Below are 12,458 nucleotides of genomic sequence, written 5' to 3' on the forward strand. Positions count from 1 at the left end.
TTTCGTATCTGTATATTCTTGTATATTCTTGCATGAAAGTTTTCTTTTATTTTGTATTCTTTTGTTAATCTGTGATATGTCTGTGTATATGTGTACATGCATGCTATGTGTCTTTGTCCTTGATATACATGAATGTGATAGTCGGTTAAAAAGCTCTACAGAGCTTGGGTTTGATATGTTGAATGTATATAGTGCCGACTTTAAATGAAATTTACTTTTACTTTACTTTATCGAAACCCGGGACATTTGGTAAGCGTACCGGACATTACACCGACCCGGGTTCGGTCAACGTGTAAGATCGGGATCGGGATTCTTATTATCATTCTATTTTCAGTTTGGTTGTTTATTTACTTTAAAACATATGGAAAAGAAGCTTGCGGAATACAGAGCAAAGAAAACAACGGAAGACACATCTCTTAAGTGTCGTTTCTTTAATCCCTTCAGAAAGCGGGATGATTCTTCGTCTCAGGTAAAACTTTGTTCATAACAAACTTTTTTTCTACACATTGACAGGCGACTCAATTTCTAAATTAATGCTTAGTTAACTGTTAATTACTCTCCGAGGACTCAAAGTAACGAAAAAGTGCAGAAACACTATTGTATCATTAAAAATCAACTACAGGATATTAGTTCATACTTGTGTTACAGAGAGGGAGAAAAACATTTTCAAAATGTAAGGGACCAGATCGGGATTCGAATCCTAGCTCCCAAATCTCCTGTCATGTCTTCTACCAACTGAGCTATCGAACCCGTCTGACTGCCTCACTACATTCCCAAAGTTACATTCATATTTATTAGCCTAACAGAAAATGGAATGATTTATGGCTAAATTTTTATCACATTGGTTTCGGGATTTGAAGGACTCCTTTAAATTTGCTGATACCGTATTAAATGTAAATGGATATTTATGAATAGCAAAAAAGGATGTACAAAAAATTAAATAGTGAATTTCACAACCCCAAGGTTTTGACTCTAGGATGGGCCCAAATTAGTAATATCGTTTAATGTTAATACATATTATATATTATATAGAGCCTTTCATCAGTGTATGCACTTTTGAGGGCATTGAAGTTTTAAGAACACATCTTGTTTTATACTGTTGCTGAATATTAGAATTTAGCTTAGATATTCAGAACAGGATATTTTTTCTAGATTTCATAGCCCTTGGGACTAGTGATACTTTTAAGTAGTACTCAGGTGACCAATAAGGTCGTGGGCCTCTTGTTTTTCAATATGAATGAAACTTTGGGAAATATACATATGTATGAAATGGTCCTTCAGATGAGACCGCAAAAACCGAGGTCTCGTGTCACAGCAGGTGTGGCACAATAAAGATCCCTCCCTGCTCAATGGCCATAAGCGCCGAGCATATATAGGCCTAAATTTTGCAGCCCTTCACCGGCAGTGGTGATGTCTCAATATGAGTGAAACATTCTCGAGTGGGACGTCAAACAATATAAAATCAATCTATCAATCATATGTATAAAAATAAGTATGAACTAGCACCCTTTAGGTATATTTTAATGATACATTGATTGGTGTTACCTGACAGTGTTTACAGTGTTTATGCAAATTTCATGGACCATTTGGGATGAGTAGTGCTGAAATGGGATAGGTATGGAAGGGGATTACCCTTTTCCCAACAGACGTGGGGTGATGGGGGAAATTTTGAATTTTTTGTCATGAAATACACGATTCTGAGAAACGAAATTCTGAAATTTCAGTTTTTATTTCACCCATATCAAAGTGAGACAAAAAATGTAGTTTCATCATTTCCATAATGTAAGACAGAACCTCTCTCTCTCCCTTCCATTGTAGTATTTTATTTTGATATTAAGGTTTATACAGATGATGCATAAGTTTAAGGCTATTAAAGTTTATGGAAGATACACCAATGAATGCATAGGAATTTAAGACACAATTTGTCAACTTCTAATATGTATGTGAAAATAAGTCCAGTGGAGAAATTAGTCCTAATCCTGGTAATCATGGTGAATAAGTATGTGCTTGGATTTATAATAAACTATATTCTAACCTCCAACCCAACCCCAAAAATCTGAAATCAAAGAACAATAACTCTTACAGGACTACACAGGACTTTTTAAAGACAAGTATCTTTAAACATTTTGTGTCTAACATACAACCAATCCCCATCATGATGTAATTTACAGACAGTAGTAATAAGATAATGATAGTTTTTTACGTAATGAGGCGTATTGGAATGGTCTAACCTTTACAGAACCTTTTCAAAATCAACAGGAGGCCCACAAGCCTTAATAATCATTTGATCATTCACAGCACATTATCAAGTCTTTCATCTTGGGAAAAATGTCAACCTTGCTTATATGTAGCTGCATAAGGTATTTTATACAATTATTGCATGGATGTATATATTTTCATTGCTAAAGAAATATGTAAGCACAATATGTTGGTGAAGCAAAATTCAAAGCATTTAGAAAACATAATGGATGCTATTGTAATGATTAAGCAGGAATGATACACCAAAGGAATCAGATTTGGATAGAACTGGAGGATATGTGCAAGAGTTGCAATCAACTCAACCTAACTGGAACTCATTTTTGCAGGGTTTTTATTTTGTAACAAATTGTTTGTTTGGGGAAATGGTCAATAATCTACAATTGAAGATCAACAGGGAAAAAAATTTCAGAGAAGGAAAATGTCACATTGCGATTCTTTTCTTGTTAAAGATGAAAGATACAGTTCCCCCATGGGTGCCCCATCACACTTTTTAATTAATAAAACAGTAAATATATACAATATATTCACTGAAATATTTTGTCTACTGAGCTGAGCCCTATGCGCCCATCACTCTCAATAAGTGACGTAGCTTTTATGTATTTATAAAATCCTGCCCAGTATGTATCTTTACCTCTCTCTTGACCTTACGTAAAAAAGAGATATAATGCAGTAAAATGATTTAGCTCATCGCAGACCAGAATTTCCTCCCCATGGAGATTTGAAATCTAAAACTATTGTAGACATATTTGTACTTTCTTGCATGAAGTTAAAATCAGATAGAAAACAAATTGCAACATCACTCATTTTAATGTCCCCAGCCCTGATTTCTTATCCCAGGAGCTATGTCATGAAATCTAAAACTTGTTAACAGCTATATCCTTCCTCTAAATGTGCATTTAGTTTATATTCAATGTGAAAAAAAACCCTGAATTTCAAACATTGATCCTTTCATGCCCTCCCCCAACTTGAACTTGACCTTATGCCCCAGAGACATTGAAAACTATGATTTTTGTGGACTTTATTTTTTGTCTAACTATGAATTCAGTTTTCATTCAACATTAGGAGAAAAATGAAGAAAAAAGATTTTATAACATTAAAGGGACATGGACACGATTTGAGATGAAATTTTTCAATATTTGCTTTTCCATTTTTAGCTCACCTGAGCTGAAAGCTCAAGTGAGCTTTTCTGATCACCCGTATTCCGGCGTCCGTCTGTCCGTCTGTTTGTAAACTTTTCACATTTTCAACTTCTTCTCAACAACCACTGGGCCAATTTCAACCAAAGTTGGCACAAAACATCCTTAGGTAAAGCGAATTCTAAATTGTTAAAATAAAGGGCCAGACCACCTTCCAAGGGGAGATAATCAAGAAAAGGTAAAAATAGGGTAGGATCATTAAAAAATCTTCTCAAGAACCACTGGGCCAGAAAAGATGAAATTTATAGATAAGCTTTATTAGGTAGTGCAGATTCTAAATTGTTAATATCATGGCCCCCGGGGGTCGGATGGGGCCACAATAGGGGGTCAACGTTTTAAAGGTCATAGGAGATGGTTTTTAACAATACCTTTTCTCTCCATAATTATCAACTCTGTTTCATAGACTCCTCATAAAAATGCTTTTTAAAGATTAATAACAAATATTAACTCGAAGAAATTGAAGTGCAAAGGTAGTCGGAATAGAAAATCATTACCCGATTATCGTTCCTGATTTCCTGAATTTGTGACGTCATAAGAGACCACACTCAGATTTGCAAATCAAAACAAAAGCACATCCATAGACGATTTATTCGCAACTGGAGGATTTTTTGAATGGGGAACCATAGTTTGTTATGCAAGGATATCACTTTGAATTCATAATTAATGCAAATGCCAGCCACATCGACGATTTTTTTTATCGGAGGACGAACAAGAAGATCGATCACTTGAGGTCCGAATCGGTTGAAATAATACTGACTGTTCAATGATATGTATGATATTTCAGAGTACATTCTCTGATGACAATAAGAGAAATATAAATAGTTATTACTTGCGCTATTTCTAACCCCTTGCAGACATGGTGACGCAGCATCGTTTTTTTTTTCCAAGGGGGGGGGGGTGTCAAATTGAAGGTTGACTGACAAAAAAGGTGGGCACCCCCTCATCCCCTTTGATTTTATGTGCCCGAGTTCCACCCTGACTCGGATATATTTTATAGCCAGATCGGAATTTCCTTTGCACACATCGTGAGCACCGTATTTTGAATTTATTCTTATAGGATTTTTACAAGTATCGTGAGCTATTTTAGTTTAACAGGGGAATATAATAATAAATATAAATGGCTTTAACACTCTTTTACAATAAAATTTGCGACATTATGGCCTATATGAACAATAATTTACCACCACATTAGCCGCTATAAGGGCTCTTTCTTGCGTATAATGGTTGGAACTGGAAGCCAGAGGAAGAACGAATTCTTCGTCTGGACCAGTTATTGAAGGAACTGTCAAAAAATCCGAATGTCCTGACTGTTTTTGTTGGCCATACGTTTTGGACGAGTCACACAAACAACTTTAGGTAGCCAAAGAATTCTGGTGTGCGGTCCAGAAAAACTAATTCAAACAGAATAAAACTTTCTAATCTAAACAGTTTTGGAATATGTTGAGTTATCATGGGGTGTGGGACGATGACCGGTTCGTAAGCCAGAAAATCTGCACAGTACGCAGGAATTCCTGTCGGAAACTGTATGTTTGGCAGTCATACATCGTCGGATACTGGGTATCCGACGAAGGCAGTCAAATGGATACAAGAAAACTTAGAAAAAAGAATAGTCTGCCTAATTTATCAATGGCTAACGTTCTCATTTATACAAAATAAATTTATCGAGCTTTAATTTTTACATGTTGATTCATTAGATTTAATTATCAACGTTTCGATTACACTGTAACCTGCGCAAGAGAAATGACTACCATGAATTTTTCAATATTACAAAAACGTACAGGTAATGCAGGTAACACAGATAACACCCCGTGTATTTGGGACGGTATATACAAGCTAGCAGGGTTCCCTCGGTCTTGAGGCTTCACACCTGCCTAAAATTAGTCCCACCCCACACTTAAGGTATTCCATGTATAATGAAAGGATAATGAACAATTTTGAAGGATTTAGATCAACATAAATGTTTATTGTTAAATAATGATCAAAGTGAAGCAGATGAAATTCACATGACTGGTAAATGATTGGAAGCTGACCTTTTTGCACTTAAGACTTTTTGGAAGAGTTGTCTGCCCTTTGTAAAAATAAGAAAAATCTAATTTTCTAAAAATGTGTGTGGTCAATGATTAATTTTATTTCATATTAAATTTTTCATTAAGAGAAAGTGTATGTAACTTTCTACCAAGAGATTTGTATGAAAATATAATTTCTTTTTAAAATATTGTACTAAAACATGCTTTTCCTATATACCGGGTACTGCAATGTTAAATTCTAGGTGAAATAAATCAAGCAGTAAACAAAATTTTGAAAATTCGTATGGTGGATTATTTTTATTTGATGAACCCTAAAATGATACCATCATTACAAAAATTCCACCATCCATTTATTAGATATGAAATATGGTCATTATACATTAAATACCTTAACTTACCTGAGGAAAACCGACCGGTTGTTCAAAATCCTCGGCCTTTAACGTTATTTTTGTTTTAAATTTTGACCCCATTAAGGAAACCAAGGTGCAAATTAGTGCTTCATTTGAAGAACAAAAAATTGGTTTATTTCACCTGATATAAAAACTTGTAATTTCAATATCGCTCCACCATTTGCTTTGATTATTCTTTTTCAAACAGAAAAGAGGGGGGGGGGGGGGTCTGATAATGCAACTTTCAACATATAAAGTTTGACCTTTTCATCTTCAATCTATTTACTTATATATTCAGAGAAAAAGATTCTGATCAGAAGAGCTTCATATGACTATTTCATAGTCAAATTTCATTTCTAAACAAATCAGATCGTGTTTATACTAAATTATAAATATCTGTACTACCGTCATTATACAGTCAACGTTTTGCAGGATTTTCTCGTCTTCGCCGTGCTTGCAGTTGGTCTGTAGTCGAAAATAGTTTGAACTGCATCTGGTCGAAGATTTAATTTCATAAACCCATTAGTTTTTGCCAAAGTAGAGTGTATACGATAACGAAACTGATCCTCATCATCAACCCCCGTAATCGCGTAAAATGATTGTCAAACAACTTTGAGTTCTGTGTTCTCAGTGTAGATTTCACACCCAAGTCTTTCTGAACGTTGGATCATTTTGACAAAAGTATATAGAAATACCTGACTTGCTACATTACAGTTGAATGTAAGCACATTGAACATTTTGACGGCTAAAACCCGCAGTTGTTAGTATAAACAAATACACAGTCTCTTTTGACGTCATCAAGCAAGGGAGATAAGTCATCTTACTATTTTGATACTTCACACCAAAGCAAAATTTGACGGTCGGTAGCGTCTGTTACCTTACGATTTTTTCTGAATGACTTATTTACATATGTTAAGTAATTAAAGAACACATTTTCGTGCAAAACAATTTTTTTGTTTTGAAAATCGTCTCCTATGACCTTTAAATACAAATATATAGGAAAAATATTTAAAAATCTTCTTCCCAAGAACTACTGAGCCAGAAAAGCTGAGATTTAGGCCTATATGAAAGCTTCCAGATATAGTACAGATTCTAAATTGTTAAAATTATGGCCCCCGGGGGTCGGATGGGGCCACAATAGGGGGTCAAAGTTGTTTTGGTTGTTTTTTTGTTTTTGTTTTTGTTTTGATATAGTGCAGATTCAAGTTTGTTAAAATCATGGACCTCGGGGATTGGATGGGGCCTCAAGGGGGGGGGGGTGTTGTTCAAAGTTTTACATACAAATTTATAGGAAAAATCTTCTTCTCAAGAACCACTGAGCCAGAAAAGCTGAGATTTATATGAAAGCTTCCTGATATAGTGCAGATTCTAAATTGTTAAGATCATGGCCCCCGGGGGTCTGATGGGGCCACATAGGGGGTCAAAGTTTTACATACAAATATATAGGAAAAATCTTTAAAAATCTTCTTTCCAGAGCCACTGAGCCAGAAAAGCTGAGATTTATATGAAAGCTTTCTGATATAGTGCATATTTAGGTTTGTTAAAATCATGGCCCCCTGGGGTAGGATGGGGCCACAATAGGGGATCAAAGTTTTACATACAAATATATAGGGAAAATCTTTAAAAATCTTCTTCTCAAGAACCATCGGGCCAAAGAAGTTCACATTTACATGAAAGCTTTCTGACATAGTGTAGATTCAAGTTTGCAAAAACCATGGCCTCCAGGGGTAGGTTTGGGGCCATAATAGGGACTACGGTTTTACATGCAAATAGATATGGAAAATCTTCTGATATGGACCAAGGTGACTCAGGTGAGCGATGTGGCCCATGGGAATTTTGTTATTGTTTACAATGCTTAACTAAAGTATTTCTAATGGTTAACCAAATTTGTTTTTGTTTTTGTTTACATATATATTGCTTAATAGAAAATTGCTTAATAGAAAATAGCATGTTTAAAACAAAATGAGGTGTACTGTCTAAACACTAGAATATATTTAATTATGTTCAGAATTAACTCCTAAATTGAAAGATCTACTTTAAACGAACTTTTACTAGTACATTATGTATATTTAACCTACGTAAACAAAAACATGGCACGAGCCTTGTTTACCTAATAAAGAATTGTGAGCTCAGTATTTCCCATGTACCTTGACAACTGACATTCAAGTTTTTGTTGACCATTAAAAATACCTTAGTTAAGCATTCTAAACATTAAAAATTGAAAAATAAAATTTGATAATTTTCAGCTCAAATCGTGTCCATGACGTTTGTAGCATTTCCTTCATGGTCCCACACTAAGGCCTTAAATTTGCCCCAGGGGTAATAAAATCTAAAATTTGAGCTTGTTTTCTGGTTACATTTAATATTTAGCAGAAGTAAAGAAAATTTTAATTTAATAGTAATTAATACTTTATGACAAATTGGACCTCACCCTGGAGTATGAACCCCAGCCCTGGGAGCCAAGAAATTCCCAATTTGGGCAGCAGGCTTCCTGATGTTCCTGAATACGTAGTCAGTTTTTATTTTGCACCAACAGAAGAAAAGAAGAAGAGTCTTAAACTTAAAAGACATTAACACGTTATGCCCAATTCGGCCCCACCTTGGAGACTGAATCCTGCCCCGGCGGTCATGGAATTTGTAATTTAGTTAGAGGGAGCTCCTGCATTCAGTTTTACTTTCAGATGTGAGGGACTAGAGAACATTTTTGAAAATTAGTCGAATTTTGAATTCCATTTAACTTGCCCCATTACTAACTCACAGCACGTTTTTGCCATTTCACCCCAAGTGTTTGGTCAAATCGCACCCCCCTTCCCACCCCATTTTCACCAACTTGCCCCAACAACAAATTGATATGGTTATTGGGATATACATGTAAGTGTCTTAAATATGCTATGAGAAGATGAAGATAACGAACAGTGATCAATCTCATGACTCCTAAAAGGAATACAAAATTAAGAATTTCGGGTGTCTAGGATGAGTAAGCATCCCCTGTCTACCGGTCACACCCGCCGTGAGCCCTATACCCTGATCAGGCAAACGGAGAATCAGTGTGTAATGAAAGGTCTAATAATTCGCATGAAACGCGTCAGACAGAACTTGACCCAATGGCGGGTTCACCCGGTTGTATTGGCAAACTAGATCGCTATATCTATCTTAGAATTTGCAAAATGCTGACTTTAAACCAGACTGTTGAAACCCCTGTAGCATCAACTTATTTTTCAGTAACCTGGCTTGATTTGAAAACTGATTACATGTAGAAAAAGCTGTTGCGTATCGAATCAGTTGAGAAAAATAAATACCTTAGGTAGGAAATAATAGAATATTGCTAAATGAATATGGGAAGTTGACGATAAAGAAGCTCAAGTCATCTCGATTGTCATAAATGTGAGTTGTTTGCCGTCAACATCTATGTTAGATAAAACATCCAAGTTTGAGCACATGTGGAAGACACCGTGGTGTCTTTTATTTCGAGTATCGAATCGACATATGACCGTTCTTGGTACCCTGATTTTGACTACGGACAACTCCGTTTACCTGATCAGGATATAGGGCTCACGGCGGGTGTGACCGGTTGACAGGGGATGCTTACTGATCCTAGGCACCTGATCCCACCTCTGGTGTGTCCAGGGGTCCGTGTTTGCCCAACTATCTATTTTGTATTGCTTATAGGAGTTATGAGATTGATCACTGTTCGTTATATTCGCCTTTCATGAATGAAAATGATTATGTTGATAAATGAAACGTTGTCAATATATCTAAATGTCGAGTTGAAGGCCACAGCAAGATATGATTTCTTCTCATGTAAAAGCTTTTGAAGAAATTAAATTTTGCCAGATAAGAATATGAAAATAGGTCAGCTAACAAAAGAACACAATTCATGCCCTTGGGAATTCCAACCGACTGTTGGAATATCTGATCACCAAAGACTACAAATATATTGTTAATGAGGAACTTCAGCACCGTTTTAATGTCAACTTCAGAGCACTTTTGCTTAGAATATGTGTGATGTTTAACGAAGTAATTTTTTTGAATGACTGAACAGTAGATTCCTTTTCCCATTTTTGTTGAAGAAGCAACTTTCTATGATGTCAAAAAGTCTAGTATTTAATTTATCCTACCGCCACGGTGGCCTAGAGGTTAGAGCATTCGCCCCGCATGCGGAAGGCCGGAGTTCTAATCCAGGCCGCAACAGACCTAAGTCATTAAAACAGGTAGTGACAGTTCCATTGCCAAACTCTCGGCATCGAGTGTGAATGTCACGGGTCCTCGGAGGTGACCTTAAAAAGGTATTTCCCGTGTCATAGTCGGTGTGGCATGCTAAAGAACCCTCACTGCTCAATGGCCTTAAGCGTCTAGCAAAGGCCTAAATTTGAAGCCATTCACCGGTCTTGATGACATCTCCACATGAGTGAAAAAATCTCCAGAGAGAGATACAATAAATCAATCAATTTATCCTGAGAAATAGTAGTGAAAGTGTTGAAAAGTGATATGTTTTGATGTTGTTGATTTGAGAAAAGTTTTGTAATATCAATTTTACTAAAAGTTTTTAGAATCCATATTTGACTTTCACCACTTTTGGCATATGTCGTGATACAATATATTGGAAGTTTATCCTTCGCAGTTGTTGATATTTTCGTTAGGAGTAAAGATAGGGGCTTGCTAGAACATTTACTGTATCCAGGAATATATCTTTCTTTGTAAGGGATTTTTGTGAAGTTTAGGAATCCAGTATAGGTATGGTAAATCATATAAATTCGTCCCATTGACTGGAATATAGAACGTTTGTAAAACTGAAGCATGATTTTGAAGAATTTCATCTTTTGAAAGGTCAGTTGGAGTAAATTTTGCATACAATTACATAAATTATAGTAGAAAATAGTAGGTTATGCTTAGGAATGGGTACGATTGATAATACTTATTTTGGATTGTTAGAATACAATTTACAAGGACATCGATTTTATGCTACACAGATTAATTATGAGTAAATACATTGTACGTTAATGAAATGTTGTTTACACCCAGTTGAAAATTTATAAGCGTTATCTTCCTGCGAAACATGGCGACAAAAGTACATGGAACTGTCAACTTATCGGAAGAGAAATTAGCCGCTATAAGGGCCTTTTCTTGTGTATAATGGTTGGAATTGGGATCCAGAGGAAGAACGTATTCTTCGTCTGGACAAGTTGAAGGAATTGTCGGAAAATCCAAATGCCCTGACTGCTTTTGCATTTGCTGTAAAACTCGTGTAGGACTCACATGGGATTATTTTCTCGCTTAGTGCATTGTATTAATACATCGTATTATTAACATCACTTTATGATAATATTTGATACCGATACTTCACTATTTCAATGTATTTCTTAACTGATCCTAGTCTATCCTCGTTACAAACATCTAATTTTAATTAGATTGTCCTCGTTATTTACCTATACATTCTAATGTAACACTTCAAAAATCTCTCAGTGTGAGGAGTTATGAGATAGATCACTGTTCGTTATCTTCACCTTTATAGAAATTATTAGATAGATCACTGTTCGTTATCTTCACCTTTAAAGGAGTTATGAGATAGATCACTTTTCTTTATTTTCAACTTTATAGCAGTTATGAGATAGATCACTGTTCGTTATTTTCAACTTTATAGGAGTTATGAGATAGATCACTGTTCGTTATCTTCACCTTTTCATTAATGCATGTACATGTAGGTTATTTTACATTTCAGCCCAGGACAAACGAGAATGGTACTTCTGAATCAGATGAAAAACAAATACCACAGCTGGGGAAATCTACCTACGAACCCTGGAATAAAACCCAACTGACTCTCACAATACTGATGTGGATTTTTGCTTGGCTCTTTTGTATTGAAAATCAGTTTGGGGCAGTTTTCTTTGTAATCTCAATGATTTTTTTCATTTACTACAACACAAGAACATGTGCGAAGGAAAAACACAAACTGAGTGCCTACTCTGTATTTAATCCTAACTGCGAGAGAATTGATGGGACATTTACGTCAGAGCAGTTTGAGAAAGAATTGCTACATGGTGCCAACTCTGTGAGAAGCTGATGAAAAGGATCTGAATTATATTTTTATTCTGAATTTTTAATTTATTCATCAATGTACTTTACATTTGATGTAATGTTTTTTTTTCCATTTTGACCCAGAAAGGTAAATAAAGGATCTGATTATACGACATTTAAATCTGTTATATTTACTGCAGTGTCGAAGGAATACGTAAGACATCAGGATAATTTCGTCTTTTTACTCAATATCCGTCAACTTATTCGATACGCAAGAGCTTGTTAGGTCACCTGAGTAAACTCAGGTGACCTATTGCAATTGGTTTTCGTCCGTCGTCGTGCAACGTGCGTCGTGCGTTAACAATTGAACATTTTTAACTTCTTCTTAATAACTACCAGTCGGATTCTTTTCAAATTTGATATGAAGCATCATTAGAACAAGGGGGACATAAATTGTAAATTTCAGGACTCCAGCACCCCTGGGGCTCCAGGGGCGGGGCAAATACTGCCCAAAATTGATCAATTTTCAAAAATCTTCTTCTCAAGAACCCCACATATGTAAGAAAAACTGA

At 35.7% G+C, this 12,458-nt stretch overlaps 1 protein-coding gene across 1 annotated transcript; it reads left to right on the forward strand.

The window, feature by feature from the left end:
• The first annotated feature begins 275 nt into the window (after nt 1-275).
• LOC125652604 (SAYSvFN domain-containing protein 1-like) lies at nt 276-12,056 on the forward strand. Its single transcript, XM_048881932.2, has 2 exons — nt 276-469; nt 11,591-12,056. Exons 1-2 carry the CDS (start codon nt 362-364, stop codon nt 11,930-11,932), a joined length of 450 nt encoding a protein of 149 aa, XP_048737889.1. The 5' UTR covers nt 276-361; the 3' UTR covers nt 11,933-12,056.
• Nucleotides 12,057-12,458: the final 402 nt, after the last annotated feature.

This window comes from Ostrea edulis, chromosome 5 (assembly GCF_947568905.1).
Source record: "Ostrea edulis chromosome 5, xbOstEdul1.1, whole genome shotgun sequence".
In the NCBI taxonomy this organism is placed as follows: Eukaryota; Metazoa; Mollusca; class Bivalvia; order Ostreida; family Ostreidae; genus Ostrea; species Ostrea edulis.

Bases quoted from the DNA above. Each gene is read 5' to 3' on its own strand.
- LOC125652604 (XM_048881932.2), top strand. From the start codon at position 362: ATGGAAAAGAAGCTTGCGGAATACAGAGCAAAGAAAACAACGGAAGAC. The intron at 470-11,590 runs GTAAAACTTTGT...TTTACATTTCAG, and splicing joins GGGATGATTCTTCGTCTCAG to CCCAGGACAAACGAGAATGG.